This window comes from Oncorhynchus mykiss, chromosome 21 (assembly GCF_057628025.1).
Source record: "Oncorhynchus mykiss isolate SJ-2025 chromosome 21, ASM5762802v1, whole genome shotgun sequence".
Taxonomy (NCBI): Eukaryota; Metazoa; Chordata; class Actinopteri; order Salmoniformes; family Salmonidae; genus Oncorhynchus; species Oncorhynchus mykiss.
This window is the reverse complement of record NC_143042.1, coordinates 29,930,901-29,949,103: the sequence shown is the minus strand read 5'-3', so window position 1 is coordinate 29,949,103 and position 18,203 is coordinate 29,930,901. Positions and strand designations below refer to the sequence as shown.

Genomic DNA, 18,203 nt, shown 5'->3' with positions numbered 1-18,203 from the left:
TGTTGATTAAATCTGACTTTATAAGTGTAATGAGTAATCCAGGAATGTCATGAGTTAATTGACATGAGAAAACTCAAAATTACTTCGGACAAGCTCCACTCTTTTGGAAAGGCAGTTTCAACCTATAGTCATACTGTACTGTCTTTGTTCTGACCTATAAAAACAATTAAACCATTTCACTGTTGAACAGTTTTAATTTATGTGAGTGTGATTTGCAAGAGGCACGTTCCAAATGAGGTTAGCAAGCTAAATCTAGCTCATTTACAACAGACAAAAAGTTCACGCAAATATATTTTTTTACTGTTGAAGCACTCCTATTTGAAAGTCAAATTCATATTACAAAAAGTCCCTAGGGTTCTTTTAACAAATTGTCGGGCCTAGTCCTATTTTCATGTGCCAGAATTATTTTGCATTAGAATGAAAGGGTGACATAAATTACAACACTCTCTATAACCATTTGACCTTTTAATATCTCTCTCTCTCTCTCTCTCATATCTCCGTCTCATATAACACACACAGGAAGTGAGTATATGCTCATAACAGTATATCTATTTCCTCATCATGGCCATTTGCATCTCAGCTACAGCAAGCCTGTCATGTCTTCTCTTGCCTGACGCTTCTTTCACAGATAGAAAATGGTGAGTAGCCTACATGCCTAAAAAGGTTTTCTTTACTATCTTTACTGTCTCTTCTCTAGAACTAGTCTCTTCTCCAATCTCTTAATTTATTTATCCTTTATTTCTAGAAATCCTATACAGTCAGGTCCATCATTCTTTGCACCCTTAAATAAAGATAAGCAAAAAGACAGTATAAAATAAATACAAATACTGAGTTATATTGCATGCTCAGAAAAAGGAAATCATATTTTTTTATGCTAATACAATTTCTCAAAGAAAGAGATTTTTCTTAACAAGTAATACAACATTTTAAAAAGTAATACAAATTATTGGCACCCCTGTCTTCAATAGCAGTCTTCAATGGCGAGGATAATGACACTGAGCCTTTTTCTAAAAAAAATTATGAGATTGGAGAACACGTTGGAAGGGATCTTAGACCCTTCCCCCATACAGAATCTTTCCAGATCCTTAATATCCTTTGTCAGCTATTATGGACTGCCCTTTCCAATTCAAAACCACATTTTAAACGGGGTCAATTCAGGAGACTGAAATGTTGATTTTGTGGTCAATCAACATTTTTTGGGGGCGGATTTTGATTAGTGCTTGCGGTTATTACTTTACTGGAAGATCCACTAGCGGCCAAGTGTCAGCCTCCTGGCAGAGGTAACCAGGTTTTTGGTTACAATGTCCTGGTACTTGGTAAAGTTCATGATGCTGTTGACCTTAGCAAGGGCCTCAGGACCAGTGGAAGTAAAATAGCCCCATAACATCAAAGATCAACCACCATATTTTACCATAATTATGAGGTATTTTTCTGCATATGCTTCTGTTTTTCAATACCAAACCCACACCTGGTGTGCGTGGCAAAATAGCTCTATGTTCATGTCATTTGACCATAGCACCGGTTCCAATCCAAGTGCCAATGCCGTTTTTCAAACTGCAGATGGTGCTATGGTCAGATGACATGAAAATAGTTGGCAACAAAAAAAATTCAAAAATAAGCAAATGCACAAAATGACCTCAAACTTACGGTAAAATATGATGGTGCATCTTTGATGTATGGGGATATTTTGCTTCCACTGATCCTGTGGCCCTTGTTAAGGTCAACGGCATAATTAACTTTACTAAGTACTTTACTTTTTAAACAAAATATTGTATTAGGATAAAATCAAAAAACATTTTTTTTTAAATTGGAGCATGCAAGATATTTGGCACCCTATTCTGTACATGGTGCATTACTTTTTAACAGGGCCTGTAGGACTCTGGTCAGAAGTAATGCACTACATAGGAAATAAGGTGCCATTTGGGGAGAAGCATGCGTCTACGTCCTCGTGTCTGAATAGCCAAAGAGATATCCCTGTCTGTCTGATTGGTTCCACATTACTTCGCTCTGCATCTGCTCTGTCTGCATAAGACTTTGGTCAAAAGTAGTGAAATATAGGGAATAGGGAGCCATTTGGGGCTGACATTCACCCTTCTGAAAATAACTGATTATTATTACTATAACATCATACTGTATCTGGAGACTGTAATTGTTTAGTAAAAATATACCCCTGTTTTCTTATAGCATCATCTATGTTTGGTAGGCAGAGGCATGTGTTTTAGCCTTTGATAATAAACTATAATCGCACACACAGAGATACACACACACACACACACAGAACACACACACATAGTGGTGGTCAGTGCTGTTTAAGATTAGGGAGGACAATTTGTATGTTTTATGAGCATGGCCTTATTTCAATTACAGCATATTGGATGACTGTCATTCATGTTCCATTCACCCAGTTCAATGTAACATCACTAGGTTTATGCTACTATATGATACTCATGAGGTTGCTACAACCTAGTCTATGAATAAAAAGTTAGAATGTAGATGCACACAGGTCGAAAGAAAATATTGAGGTGACAAACAGTGACACATGGACAGACAGCAACACATTCAATACCGCCTTGCACACTCTTGACTGCATCAAGCTGATCTAGGGTGTAATCATTAGTCCAAAAGTTGAAAATGAGAGTTTATATTGGACAAAGTCAGGTATGTTTATCCCCTTTTCATTCCGTTTGCTTCCGTTTAAGAAACGTTTTTCAACAGAATCGGCGGAACAATTACACCCCTGGTCACACGTAAATAGCAGCCACCTTGTATTCCTTCTCACATCTATGCACTCTCCACCTCTCACCCTTTCCCTTCATTTGTGGACTTCACTGCACAACACATCAGCTCTATGTGATCAAGAAATCAAGGACATCCTCCAGAAGTTGTCATAATTACTGTGTAAGTTATGGAAGGGGGTGAGATCCTAGGTTTTGTATTGAAGTCAATGTACCAAGAGGAGGACGGAAGCTAGCTGTCCTCCGGCTACACCATGGTGCTACCCTACTGCTGTTGAGGCTACTGTAGACCTTCATTGCAAAACAGTGTGTTTTAAAATTATATTTAGTATAGTTTATCTAACAATTATACTTTTTTTTAATGAAATTCATTGAGGAGGATGGGTCCTCCCCTTCCTCCTCTGAGGAGCCTCCCCTGCACACACATTCAAACCAAATACATTTCACATGTGGATACAGTAATCCATTAGAACACCCTGACACACTGTTGCCACTGTGAACTATCCTTTATTGAGCTGTATTACATCTGTGAAATTATCCAACACACACACACACTTCCATCATCTATCAAAACACATCCTGGGTTTCAGGTCAGTTCTCTGTAATAACATAGACAGGAATAAACGCCTTGACTTTGTGCCAGTTCAATTATGTGTTATAGACATGCTCTTGCAGTGAGAAAGCCAAGAACGTTTTAATAGTTTTTTTTGTACTTGTAAGTGAAGGTAAGTGTTGTGAAATGTTTCCTAGTACTCATAGTTATCTAAATGTACTTGGTGATGCTGTGAAGCTTAAAATGCCAATCAAATTTCCCAAGTTTGGGATAATAAAGGTCTTCTAGTCTAACTTTGTACATCTTTTTTCTCACTTTCTTGTAGTAGCCTAATATTGTAGAGCATGCAAAGGCAGAGAGAGTAGGTATTGGCTTTACAATGTATCATAGAAGCTCTTATAAAGTCAGACATTCAACCACAGTAAAAGACTGAAGAACAAAGCCAAACGGTTTCTCTTTCATCTCTGATCTAAATAAAACTGCAATTCCTGTCAGTCTGTCATGTGACCCACTGACTTCCTGGAACCTTGACAGCTGTGGTGATTGGCAGGCTCGCTGTGGGTTTCCAACCTCTTGTCTTTTTCACGCACAACACGCATACACACACACACTGGCTGTGGTTTCCGACCACTGACTTTTCCCAACCCTACTGTAGTCTGTGACGTTAGAAACACAGGAACACACAGACAACATAAAGTTTAACTTGAACAGTGGTGGAAAAAGTATCCAATTGTCATACTTGAGTGAAAGTAGATACCTTAATAGAAAATGACTCAAGCAAAAGTGAAAATCACCCGGTGAAAGTAAAGATCATGTCAAATAGCTTCTTAAGCAAACCAAACAACAACATGTTTTTTTTTTTTTAAATCTACAGATAGCCAGGGCATACTCCAACACAATTTACAAATTAAGCATTTGTGTTTAGTGTGTCCGCCAGATCAAAAGGCAGTAGGGATGTCCATGGATGTTCTCTTGATAAGTGTGTGAATTGGACCATTTTCCTGTCCCGCTAAGGAATCAAAATGAGTACTTTTGTGTGTCAGGGAAAATATATGGAGTAAAAAGTAAATTATTTTATTTAGGAATGTAGTGAAGTAAAATTTAAAGTTGTCAAAAATACAATTAGTCAATTAAACTACAGATACCCCCAAAAACTACTTAAGTAGTACTTTAAAGTGTTTTTACTTTAGTACTTTACCCCCCTGAACTTGAAGTCAAAATAAATAAATAAAAACAATGTAACTGTGTACCACAATACAGCTCTTAGCTCTCAAATGTGTACAATAAACTCAAACTAAATGTGTCTTTTGGATTTTTATTTTTTATTAATAGGTTCCAATGGAGGTATTGAATGGGGTCCAAAAAGTTCCAGAACCCAGTCCAGAAAGTGTGAGCCTGAAGGTTCTAGATCCCAGCCCAGACAATGAAAGAACCATTCACGGTTTCGCCCACACCATGGCTGAAGACATAATATACTCAGCTACATATGAGTCCTCATCCGGGTGTCCTCCAGTCCAGGAGAGACTGGCTGAGAAGTTAGCCTCTCTGGCCATCACAGCTGCCTTGAAGGAAGCAATTAGAAGTGAGATATTTTGGCCTAATACAAGATCTTGGTCATTTTCCAACCCCAGCCCATCCTCAGATAGAAGGGAGCAGGGACTACACAATACAAGACATGGGGAGGTTCATATGCACACAGAGATGAGTGGCAATGGTGAGAAACTTCAATATAACCCCAATGTGACCATCAAGTCCCACAGCTCTGGATCATCCACCTCCACTTCACAACCCTCCAAACACACCCACTCCTACTGCTCCTTCTTACCCCAGTCAGGGCTTCCTACAGTGGGATCACTGGATTACCCAGATGCCCCCCCAACCACCCCTCTTTTCCCAGAGATGGTCCAGAGCAGGGCTAGCTTTACCCAAAAACTAAAGGGGGGTTTGGCTAAAGAGTTCCTCCCCTCTCCCCCTCCCCCTACCCCTAAGGAAAAGCACAGAGATGGGGGGCTCGCATTGGAGACTGTGGGGGAGGTCGAGGACACACAGGAGGGGGAGGATTTCATTGGGCATCTGTTGAGCTCTCTTTCTCTGGAGTGTTCTGAGAGAGAGGAAGTTTGGAAAGAAGAGGAAGAGTTTGATATACCAACAGGTATTTTGATGGACGGTTATGAAGAGCGAGGACCCCACGGAAGGAGAGCCAAGCTGATGGCATATGTGGATGCACTATATGTGGATGCACTCTCTGATGAGATCACCACCTGGATGACAAATAACATGACAAATATTGACGGCCTCTCTCTGATATGTGATCAAATGGTTGATCAAATCATCACATCCTCCATGAGTGAGGTGAGGCTGAGGAAGTACGTTGGAAGGCTGGTCTCAGATGCACTCTCCATGGGATGGGAAGAGCAGAAGGCAGCCTCTCTCCATGACTCCCTGGTTCTCCGGCAGGAGCAGATAGGGAGAAGGGAACCAAACCCAATGGACCAAGGGGCTCATCTAATTGTCTATCCCTATCCAACCAATCCCAACCAGTCATCCAGCATCCAACTTTGCTCACCCAAAACTAATGAGATGGATCTGGATCTGACCACTAACACAGCCCACCCTCCAGCCCACTCGCCAACCTCTGTAATCAGTCAATCCTATGCTGAAGACTTGGCCCGAGCTGTGGTGAGGTGTTGTGTAATGGAAGCCTCCAGGAAGCAGTGTATGTAGCTCTCCAGGGATGCATCCCAAATTACACATTAATCCCTGTATGGTGGACTACTTTTGACCAGATCTCTGGTCCAAAAAAATGCACCATATAGGGAATATGTGTAGTTTTCCAGGCTGGTTGGACTGTGTTGGACGGCCTGGTGGTAAAAAATAAACTAACTGACCCCAAGAGGGCGACATTAGAGTAATAGACAGCTCCTGAACAAAGTGTTGGAGATGGAAAACAGTTGGTAATGTCAAAACTGATGAGCTTGATATACGACACAACCTTAACACACAATTATGATTAGGTTTGTTACATGAGCTATAGACCTAATTAAGAATGGTCTTTAAATTTGCTAACTTCTGATGATATTGCCACAAGGTTGGAGTTAGTGGTCAAAATGACATGCTCGTATTGTCAGAACCGATGAGGTTGATGTACATGGGCTATAACCTAAATCCAACATGAAGAATGCATTGTTTATGTATAATTGCTTACTGACAATATGCCACAAGGTTAGAGTTAGTGGTCAGACAATGTTGTTGTGCACTTGAACCTGAACTGTAACTTTAACTGAAAGAGAAAATTGACAATATTTGCTTCTTCATTAATTCACATAGAAGTAGTCCATTTCACCCCTTCAACATGCATACTATAAACAGACCAATCTCATCTTGTCTCCTCTTATTATCTTTGGTTGATGAAAAAAAAACAAGCATGGTGGAGCACACAAACTACCCATCATCGGATTACTTTCGATATCTAGAAAGTGTTTTACTCAATTATTTCGCTCACCCATGATGTGATTAATTATAAATAGTAATTGCTATTAGCTCATTCATATTGTAGTTTCTGTAAGCCGAGAGTTATAAAAATATGACCGCTTGTAATATATCAATCTTTTCTCAGATAGCGCTAGGACAAATGTACTGTAGTTTACATTTTTCCGGTTTGGATGATTGTGTTATGCTGTAGCTACTTCTGTGAATGTCTGAATATTGCATCCAAAAATAAACTGTTCCCATTCTGGACATAACTTTGTAAGGACTCTGTTTGTGCAAACTGTTTCTGAAAAAACTGTGGCCAGCTCAAATTCTGATTGTTGCGTCATTCGAAATTGAACGTTCTAAATACGTGTTCTAATCACACCGGTTTGATTGTATGCTACAGGGACCGCTGGAAAGGTAAATAACAGTAAATACAAAATGCTTAATAAATATGTGACTGTTGAATTGTATGAGTCAGTGCCTGGGCCCAAGCACGTACTGGGCCCAAATATACTGTATTATAACACATGTTTTATCCAAACACAGGAGCACGCTCTCAATGTTCAAAATACACCAAAGAGAATAATCTAGCCACAGAGGGTCAAAAATAACTGTGGATTAAGTTTTATTACAAGAACATACAGGTATCTGCCAAAATTAAGAAAACAACATAAAGTGTCCTAAAAGGGTGTTGCGCCACAAGCTTCCAGAACACTTTCAATGCATCTTAGCATAGATTCTACTAGTGGTTTAAAGCCACTAGTAAAAAATACACCCCACTTCTATAAAAAAAAAAGAAGCCCCCTGGCTTATGATTTCTTAACCCGGCCCTGGGAGAGAGTGGGAGTAAGGATGAGGTCAGTGTGTGTGTTTTTTTCTCTCTTTTGAGCTTGTGTTAGGGTATGTGTGTGTGTGTGTGTGTGTGTGTGTGTGTGTGTGTGTGTGTGTGTGTGTGTGTGTGTGTGTGTGTGTGTGTGTGTGGGGGTGTGTGGGTGGAAAAAGGGAGGCATATTGAGACTACAAGAAAATTCTGACTAGAAAAACAAGTGATTTTAGTGTGAAACCTACAAACAAGCAAGATTTCTGGCTCTCACAGACCTGTAACTTCTTCTTTAAGAGGCTCCTCTGTCCTCCACTCGTTACCTGTATTAATGACACCTGTTTGAACTTGTTATCAGTGTAAAAGACACCTGTCCACAACCTCAAACAGTCACATTCCAAACTCCACTATGGCCAAGACCAAAGAGCTGTCAAAGGACACCAGAAGCAAAATTGTAGACCTGCACCAGGCTGAGAAGAATGAATCTGCAATAGGTAAGCAGCTTGGTTTGAAGAAATCAGCTGTGGGAGCAATTATTAGGAAATGGAACACATACAAGACTACTGATAATCTCCCTCGATCTGGGGCTCCACGCAAGATCTCACCCCGTGGGGTCAAAATGATCACAAAAACAGTGAGCAAAAATCCCAGAACCACACGGGGTGACCTAGTGAATGACCTGCAGAGAGCTGGGACCAAAGTAACAAAGCCTACCATCAGTAACACTACGCCTGCAGTGCCAGACGTGTCCCCCTGCTTAAGCCAGTACATGTCCAGGCCCGTCTGAAGTTTGCTAGAGAGCATTTGGATGATCCAGAGGAAGACTGGGAGAATTTCATATGGTCAGATGAAACCAAAATATAACTTTTTGGTAAAAACTCAACTCGTCGTGTTTGGAGGACAAAGAATGCTGAGTTGCATCCAAAGAACACCATACCTACTGTGAAGCATGGGGGTGGAAACATCATGCTTTGGGGCTGTTTTTCTGCAAAGGGACCAGGACGACTGATCCGTGTAAAGGAAAGAATGAATGGGGCCGTGTATCGTGAGATTTTGAGTGAAAACCTCCTTCCATCAGCAAGGGCATTGAAGATGAAACGTGGCTGGGTCTTTCAGCATGACAATGATCCCAAACACACCGCCCGGGCAACGAAGGAGTGGCTTCGTAAGAAGCATTTCAAGGTCCTGGGGTGGCCTAGCCAGTCTCCAGATCTCAACCCCATAGAAAATCTTTGGAGGGAGTTGAAAGTCCGTGTTGCCCAGCAACAGCCCCAAAACATCACTGCTCTAGAGGAGATCTGCATGGAGGAATGGGCCAAAATACCAGCAACAGTGTGTGAAAACCTTGTGAAGACTAACAGAAAACGTTTGATCTCTGTCATTGCCAACAAAGGGTATAAAACAAAGTATTGAGATAAACTTTTGTTATTGACCAAATACTTATTTTCCACCATAATTTGCAAATAAATTCATAAAAAATCCTACAATGTGATATTCTGGATTTTTTTTCTCATTTTGTCTGTCATAGTTGAAGTGTAACTATGATGAAAATTACAGGCCTCTCTCATCTTTTTAAGTGGGAGAACTTGCACAATTCGTGGCTGACTAAATACTTTTTTGTCCCACTGTATATTTGCATCTGGGACAGAGTAGGAGGCAGTTCACTCTGGGCACGCTATTCATCTAAATGTGAAAATGCTGCCCCCAATCGAAAAAAGGTTAACAGTCTGATGTTTTTCAGTCTCTCGGTCCAAGCTTTGATGCACCTGTACTGACCTCACCTTCTGGATGATAGCGGGGTGAACATTCAGTGGCTCAGGTTGTTGTTGTCCTTGATGATCGTTTTGGCCTTCCTGTGACATCAGGTGCTGTAGGTGTCCTGGAGGGCAGGTAGTTTGTCCCTGGTGATGCGTTGGGCAGACCGCACCAGCCTCTGGAGAACCCTGCAGTTGTATGTGGTGCAGTTGCCTTACCAGGCAATGATACAGCCCAACAGAATGCTCTCAATTGTGCATCTGTAAAAGTTTGTGAGGGTTTTCGGTGACAAACCACATTTTAAGCGCCTTCTTCACCACACTGTCTGTGTAAGTGGACCATTTCATACCTAAGGGCACATTTTGACGCTTGTCATATGGTTAGTAAGAAAGTCCATATTGCAAATGTACGGTCCCTTACTAGACGTCCGAAAACGTTTCTAAAATTTGCGGACGGTGTCGGGCCGTGCGGCAGGGCCGGATCTTCCAGGAAGTCATCAAACGAACTCTCTCGGACTTTCGGTTTCCGTTTTATAAAATATTACAAATTTTGTCATTTTTTCGCTGTCCCGGTAAATCCCACAAGAGGGCGAATGGAATCATATTGCAAATGTACAAAACATCACGAATCACGACGTGGCCTTTTCTCCTAAACGGAAAAGACTTCGAAGACAAAACTGGGTGAGCATGGGTTTGGCATAATGGGCAGTTGGCCCCGAACAAGATGGCGTCCAGGCCTCAACGGTTTTTGAGTTATGGCCATTTTTCTGGGATTAAAGGTCCAAAATGAAAATAGAGCAATAATTTTTCCGCTTCACGTCAAAGTAAAGGATCCTACGGTGTCAATAAAAAAAGAACCAGACATTTATCTATCGTCATTTAATAGAAATCGTACAATGTCAAATTGGTGATGTTCAAAAATATATATATATATTTTTTGAACAGTTACAGATCCAGTTGCAGCGTGTTCATACAAATCTCTTTAAAGTGTGCTTCGGAGCTCTGCAAGATTTCTGTGATTTTCTGTGATTTTCTGAAATAACACACACTCACTAAAACCCACCGTAAATACAGTGCCTTGCGAAAGTATTCGGCCCCCTTGAACTTTGCGACCTTTTGCCACATTTCAGGCTTCAAACATAAAGATATAAAACTGTATTTTTTTGTGAAGAATCAACAACAAGTGGGACACAATCATGAAGTGGAACGACATTTATTGGATATTTCAAACTTTTTTAACAAATCAAAAACTGAAAAATTGGGCGTGCAAAATTAAATAAATAAAATATCAGGGTTTTTTGATCTCACAGATTACAATGATATCTCTCCCCATAGGAATACATTGCCAGCTCCTCTATAGTCAACCTGAAGCCTATTTGGGTTATGAGTGCCTTATGAACCTGTATTCAATGACAGTCCATCAGGACACTATGAGGTCTACCTGTGTTGATTCTAAGCTTCCTGAAGCAAACGGAAGTGGTTAAAATCACCCTAAAAGTTTTTTCCCATAACCAACCAGCAGTTTGTGATAAATAGTGCATTCAACCCTGTGTAAATCGGTCAGTTCTTAACGTAAACACTTAAAACTCAGGATTCTGTAAAGGCATACCCCAGTCAGGATATGTGTTTCCTTATAGCTTTCTGTGCCAACCGGAAGTGCCTTAAATGGTGTCATAGGGGCTGTTTCAAAGGGTTAAAAAGGTCAGATCTTTTCCAAACTTCATATGTGCGATTAGGCAACCCTGATGAACTGTAAATCAGTCATGTCTCCCATAAAATTTCCAAGAAAAACTAAATTACACACACACACAGCTTGGAAGGAGGGACACATTGGGGTGTGTAGAGACAGACAGTGACGGCAATAGTTAACTTTGTTCAAACTATTAAAGAACCGTCAGACCTAGAGTTCTGAAACTTTAGAAACCTGTTCTAGAGCTCAGGTCGATAGTGCGTTATGTGGCTCTAGAAGGTTCTCGGACCGAGAAACAGCCTCGTACATTTGCAATAACTTCAATTCATTTTTACATCACGAAAATGCCGACATTTAGAAATGTCCCAGAGTCGCAAGACTAGGTGCATTGCGACTGCCTCGGCCCATATAGATGGACACCAACGTTTCTGTCCGATAGCTCATTCAAGGACCCCGTAGCAAGTCATGGTAAAAAGTGGATTTTCAGCACCAGTTAAGGTCTGGCTCGGGCACCAAATGACCTATCGAGCCGAAACGTGGGTTTCGGGGTCGCCTCAGCTAGGCCTAAACATAATGTCAGAACTGGACCCGCAGTTAGAACATAACTACGTGTTTTACGTTTTTATTATGGTTTGAACAGAAGGCGTTGTAAATTTTGGGCCAGCTCTGAAGTATGTGATAGTTGGCTTCTCAACGAGTTGGAAAAAATGGGTGTGGTGTCAGTTTGTATCAGTTTGGTGTCAGAATGATATCTAATTGACTGATGGACGGTGACTTGCTGGTGACTTTTGTCTATTTGCAATATGTTTAAACAATGAGGTACCATCACCAAAGTGACATTCTGAAATCAACCCCAACGAGCGATGGAGAGGAACCAGAATCACTGCCCAGCCATCCCGAGTTCATCGGGCCAGTCAATTTCGCATTCCTGCAGGATTTTTGAGCATGCCAAATTCGTGATGGTAAATGCCCATTGAACCATATTGAAAATGCACGTGCATTTGCAAGAAAACAATTGGTAACACACTATACCGTGAAGGACTGAAATCCTGCAGCCCCCGCAAGGTCCCCTTGCTCAAGACAACATATATACATGCCCATCTGAAGTTTGCCAATGAACATCTGAATGATTCAGAGGACAACTGGGTGAAAGTGTTGTGGTCAGATGAGACCAAAATGGAGCTCTTTGGCATCAACTCAACTTGCCGTGTTTGGAGGAGGAGGAATGCTGCCTATGACCCCAAGAACACCACCCCCACCGTAAAACATGGAGGTGGAAACATTATGCTTTGGGGGTGTTTTTCTGCTAAGGGGACAGGACAACTTCACCGCATCAAAGGGACGATGGACGGGACCATATACCGTCCAATCTTGGGTGAGAACCTCCTTCCCTCAGCCAGGGCATTGAAAATGGTTCGTGGATGGGTATTCCAGCATGACAATGACCCAAAACACACGGCCAAGGCAACAAAGGACTGGCTCAAGAAGAAGCACATTAAGGTCCTGGAGTGGCCTAGCCAGTCTCCAGACCGTAATCCCATAGAAAATCTGTGGAGGGAGCTGAAGGTTCGAGTTGCCAAACGTCAGCCTCGAAACCTTAATGACTTGGAGAAGAGCTGCAAAGAGGAGTGGGACAAAATCCCTCCTGAGATTACAAGAAACATCTGACCTCTGTGATTGCCAACAAGGGTTTTGCCACCAAGTACTAAGTCATGTTTTGCAGAGGGGTCAAATACTCATTTCCCTCATTAAAATGCAAATCAATTTATAACATTTTTGACATGCGTTTTTCTGGATTTTTTTGTTGTTATTCTGTCTCTCACTGTTCAAATAAACCTACCATTAAAATGATAGACTGATAATTTTTTTGTCAGTGGATAAATGTACAAAATCAGAAGGGATCAAATACTTTTTTCCATCACTGTAGTTATTCCTCTTTTCGGGTGGGATAGGATAGGGCAGTGTGCAGTGCGATGGCGGTTGTATCTTCTGTGGATCTATTGGGGCGGTAAGCAAATTGAAGTGGGTCTAGGGTGTCAGGAAAGGTGGAGTTGATATGATACCTGTCTCTCAAAGCACTTCAGGATGACAGAAGTGAGTGCTAGTTCAGTTAGTTCAGTTACCTTTGCCTTCTTGGGTACAGGAACAATGGTGGAACTCTTGAACCATGTGGGGACAGTAGACTGGGATAGGGAGAGATTGAATATGCCCGTAAACACTTCAACCAGCTGGCCTGTGCATGCTCTGAGGACGCAGCAAGGGATGCCGTCTGGGCCGGCAGCCTTGCGAGGGTTAACACGCTTAAATGTCTTACTCACGTTGGCCACGGAGAAGGAGAGCCCACAGATTTTGGTAGCGGGCCACGTTGGTGGCACTGTGCTATCCTCAAAGCGGGCGAAGAAGGTGTTTAGCTTGTCTGTAAGCAAGAAGTTGGATTTACCCTTTGTAGTCCTTGATTGTCTGTAGACCCTGCCACATAGGTCTCGTGTCTGGGCCGTTGAATTGCGACTCCACTCTGTCTCTATACTGACATTTTGCCTGTTTGATTGCCTGACAGAGGGAATAACTACACTGTTTGTATTCCGTCATATTCCCTGTCACCTTGCCATTGTTAAATGCGATGGCACTTTCAGTTTTGTGTGAATGTTGCCATCTATCCAGCTTGATGAAAACAATCTTGAAGCATGGATTCTGATTGGTCGGACCAGCGTTGAATAGTCCTTAGCATGGGTACTTCCTGTTTGAGTTTCTGCCTGTAGGAAGGGTGGAGCAAAATGGAGTTGTGATTAGATTTGTTGAAAGGATGGCGGGGTAGGGCCTTGTAGGGATCCCGGAAGTTGGAGTAGCAGTGGTCGATGTCAGTCAATGTGTTGATAGAACTTCGGCAGGCCTTTCATAAAATTTGCTTTATTTAAATCCCCAGCTACTATTAATTCGGCCTCAGGAGATGTGGTTCTTCGAGGGCTGTCGTGGTAACGGCTTGAGGGATGATACACACGGCTGTGACGATAACCGAAGAGAATTCTCCTGGGAGATAATACGGTCGTCATTTGATTGTGAGGTATTCTAGGTCAGGTGAACAAAAGGACTTGAGTTCCTGTATGTTATCACAGTCACACCATGAGTCGTTAATCATAGCTACTTTGAAGAATTTGTTTAACCCTTTTTTTGGTTACTACATGATTCCATATGTGATATTTCATAGTTTTCATGCCTTCACTATTATTCTACAATGTAAAAATAAAGAAAAACACTTGAATGAGTAGGTGTGTCCAAACTTTTTACTGGTACTGTATGTTAAATTGGGCTAATTTTAGCACTTTTCTGGGATGCTTGATTATTTTTATTGCTTTATTGGGAAGCATAGCAGAGGTAGAAATGTTCCTGTCATTTATGTTGGTGCAGGGTGAGCTGCACATGGTGGACTTCCTGCTAGGGCACATTGCCTCAATGATAACAGTATCACTCTGGTTCATAGACACACTGCATACAGTAGCTGTGGGATCAGCAGAGGCATTCAGTGCAAAAAGAGGGACATACAGTGCCTTGCGAAAGTATTCGGCCCCCTTGAACTTTGCGACCTTTTGCCACATTTCAGGCTTCAAACATAAAGATATAAAACTGTATTTTTTTGTGAAGAATCAACAACAAGTGGGACACAATCATGAAGTGGAACGACATTTATTGGATATTTCAATATTTCTTTTTTAACAAATCAAAAACTGAAAAATTAGGCGTGCTAAATTATTCAGCCCCTTTACTTTGAGTGCAGCAAACTCTCTCCAGAAGTTCAGTGAGGATCTCTGAATGATCCAATGTTGACCTAAATGACTAATGATGATAAATACAATCCACCTGTGTGTTATCAAGTCTCCGTATAAATGCACCTGCACTGTGATAGTCTCAGAGGTCCGTTATAAGCGCAGAGAGCATCATGAAGAACAAGGAACACACCAGGCAGGTCCGAGATACTGTTGTGAAGAAGTTTAAAGCCGGATTTGGATACAAAAAGATTTCCCAAGCTTTAAACATCCCAAGGAGCACTGTGCAAGCGATAATATTGAAATGGAAGGAGTATCAGACCACTGCAAATCTACCAAGACCTGGCCGTCCCTCTAAACTTTCAGCTCATACAAGGAGAAGACTGATCAGAGATGCAGCCAAGAGGCCCATGATCACTCTGGATGAACTGCAGAGATCTACAGCTGAGGTGGGAGACTCTGTCCATAGGACAACAATCAGTCGTATACTGCACAAATCTGGCCTTTATGGAAGAGTGGCAAAAAGAAAGACATTTCTTAAAGATATCCATAAAAAGTGTTGTTTAAAGTTTGCCACAGGCCACCTGGGAGACACACCAAACATGTGGAAGAAGGTGCTCTGGTCAACTTTTTGGCAACAATGCAAAACGTTATGTTTGGCGTAAAAGCAACACAGCTGAACACACCATCCCCACTGTCAAACATGGTGGTGGCAGCATCATGGTTTGTGCCTGCTTTTCTTCAGCAGGGATAGGGAAGATGGTTAAAATTGATGGGAAGATGGATGGAGCCAAATACAGGACCATTCTGGAAGAAAACCTGATGGAGTCTGCAAAAGACCTGAGACTGGGACGGAGATTTGTCTTCCAACAAGACAATGATCCAAAACATAAAGCAAAATCTACAATGGAATGGTTCAAAAATAAACATATCCAGGTGTTAGAATGGCAAAGTCAAAGTCCAGACCTGAATCCAATCGAGAATCTGTGGAAAGAACTGAAAACTGCTGTTCACAAATGCTCTCCATCCAACCTCACTGAGCTTGAGCTGTTTTGCAAGGAGGAATGGGAAAAATTTCAGTCTCTCGATGTGCAAAACTGATAGAGACATACCCCAAGCGACTTACAGCTGTAATCGCAGCAAAAGGTGGCGCTACAAAGTATTAACTTAAGAGGGCTGAATAATTTTGCACGCCCAATTTTTCAGTTTTTGATTTGTTAAAAAAGTTTGAAATATCCAATAAATGTCGTTCCACTTCATGATTGTGTCCCACTTGTTGTTGATTCTTCACAAAAAAATACAGTTTTATATCTTTATGTTTGAAGCCTGAAATGTGGCAAAAGGTCGCAAAGTTCAAGGGGGCCGAATACTTTCGCAAGGCACTGTAAATTAGGCTACTTTACATTGTGTCTTCCAATGCCCCTGGGATAACGTACAGTTGCTGAAGCATTATGTAACTCAGTGACACAATGGAAGGGATTAAATGAGCTGGGCTTAGGTCATTGATGAATCGTTGACCCCACGCAGCCTTATAATGCTGTGAAAGGATCGAGGAACCCAAATGATTTGGTTGGATCCCATCCTCTTTATAATACAAGCTTTGTTTCCAGAAGGTATCAACATTCTCAAAAAAGTATACACTTACAGAGCTGCAATTGTCTCGTAGCCAGTTATGGAGTGCTAAAAGTCTACTGAACCGTTCAATGCCACGATTTAGAGGGCAGAGGGACAGATATTATGGGGTGTTTGTTGGGTGTCAAATAGTTACCTAATCAGTCATTTAAAATCCATCTTCAGCTGTTATGAGCTGCCCTTCATAATGTCATTGCATCGAACATGAACTATGATAGATTCAGTTTCCTGATGCTAGTTTAAAATGTTTGGGAGCAGCTTATTGATGTCCTGTACTGATGATCCTGAATAGCATAACGTTTTTGCTTCAGGGACTAAGACATTTCTCACTATTGAATTGCCCAATACAACTGCCGGAGAAGGGAATGGCAAAATCCGCCCAGTCCCACCCCTTACACAATTAGTTGAGTTTTTCACGGAGCCCAAGAGAAGCAGGAAAGTGTACGCGCGCTGCTCCCGGCTAAAGGTCCAGACCTCCCACAGCAGGCAGTGCACCGTCAGATCCAGAGAGAGGAAAAAGAGCCCAACCCGACAACAAAGCCTCTGCTAGAGTTGAAGTCAGCAACGCCATCGCAGACACAGGCAATCCCAGAAACTTCCGGCGCCGACAGAGATGGCCGCCTTGCTTCGCGCTCCTAGGACATTATGCAGTATTTTGTTTTGTAATGTATTATTTCTTACATTGTTACCCCAGAAAATCTTAAGTTTTATTACATACAGCCGGAAGGAACTTTTGGAGATAAGAGCAACACCAACTCACCAACATTACGACCAGGAATACGACTTTCCCGAAACGGATCCTCTGTTTGGTCCACCACCCAGGACAATGGATCGGATCCCAGCCGGCGACCCAAAACAACGGCGCCGCAGAAGGCGAAGACGGAGCAGTCTTCTGGTCAGGCTCCGTGGACTGGCACATCGCGCACCGCTCCCGAGTACACTACTCGCCAATGTCCAGTCTCTTGACAACAAGGTAGACGAAATCCAGAGAGACATCAGAGATTGTAAAGTTCTTTGTTTCACGGAAACATGGCTCACTCGGGATACGTTATCAGAGCCGGTACAGCCACCTGGTTTCTTCATGCATCGCGCCGACAGAAATAAACATCTTTCTAGTAAGAAGAAGGGCGGGGGTGTATGCCTTATGATTAACGAGACGTGGTGTGATCATAACAACATACAGGAACTCAAGTAATTTTGTTAAGCTGATATAGAGTTCCATACAATCAAATGCAGACCGCATTATCTACCAAGAGAATTATCTTCGATTATAATCACGGTAGTGTATATCCCCCCCAAGCAGACACATCGACGGCCGTGAAAGAACTTCATTGGACTCTATGTAAACTGGAAACCACATATCCTGAGGCTGCATCTATTGTAGCTGGGGATTTTAATAAGGCTAATCTGAAAACAAGGCTCCCTAAATTTTATCAGCATATTGAATGCGCGACCGGGCTGGCAAAACCCTGGATCATTGTTATTCTAACTTCCGGGGCGCATACAAAGCCCTCCCCTGCCCTCCTTTCAGAAAATCTTACCACGACTCCATTTTGTTGCTCCCAGCCTATAGACAGAAACTAAAACAGGAAACGCCTGTGCTCAGGTCTGTTCAACGCTGGTCCGACCAATCGGATTCCACGCTTCGAGATTGCTTCGATCACGTGGACTGGGACATGTTCCGCCTAGCGTCGGACAATAACATTGATGAATTCGCTGATTCGGTGAGCGAGTTTATTAGCAAGTGCATCAGTGATGTTGTACCCGCAGCGACTATTAAAACC

At 42.0% G+C, this 18,203-nt stretch overlaps 1 protein-coding gene across 1 annotated transcript; it reads left to right on the top strand.

The window, feature by feature from the left end:
• Positions 1-395: 395 nt before the first annotated feature.
• si:dkey-171c9.3 (uncharacterized) lies at positions 396-7,028 on the top strand. The gene is made up of 2 exons (XM_021577647.3): positions 396-638; positions 4,621-7,028. Exons 1-2 carry the CDS (start codon positions 636-638, stop codon positions 6,010-6,012), a joined length of 1,395 nt encoding a protein of 464 aa, XP_021433322.3. The 5' UTR covers positions 396-635; the 3' UTR covers positions 6,013-7,028.
• Positions 7,029-18,203: the final 11,175 nt, after the last annotated feature.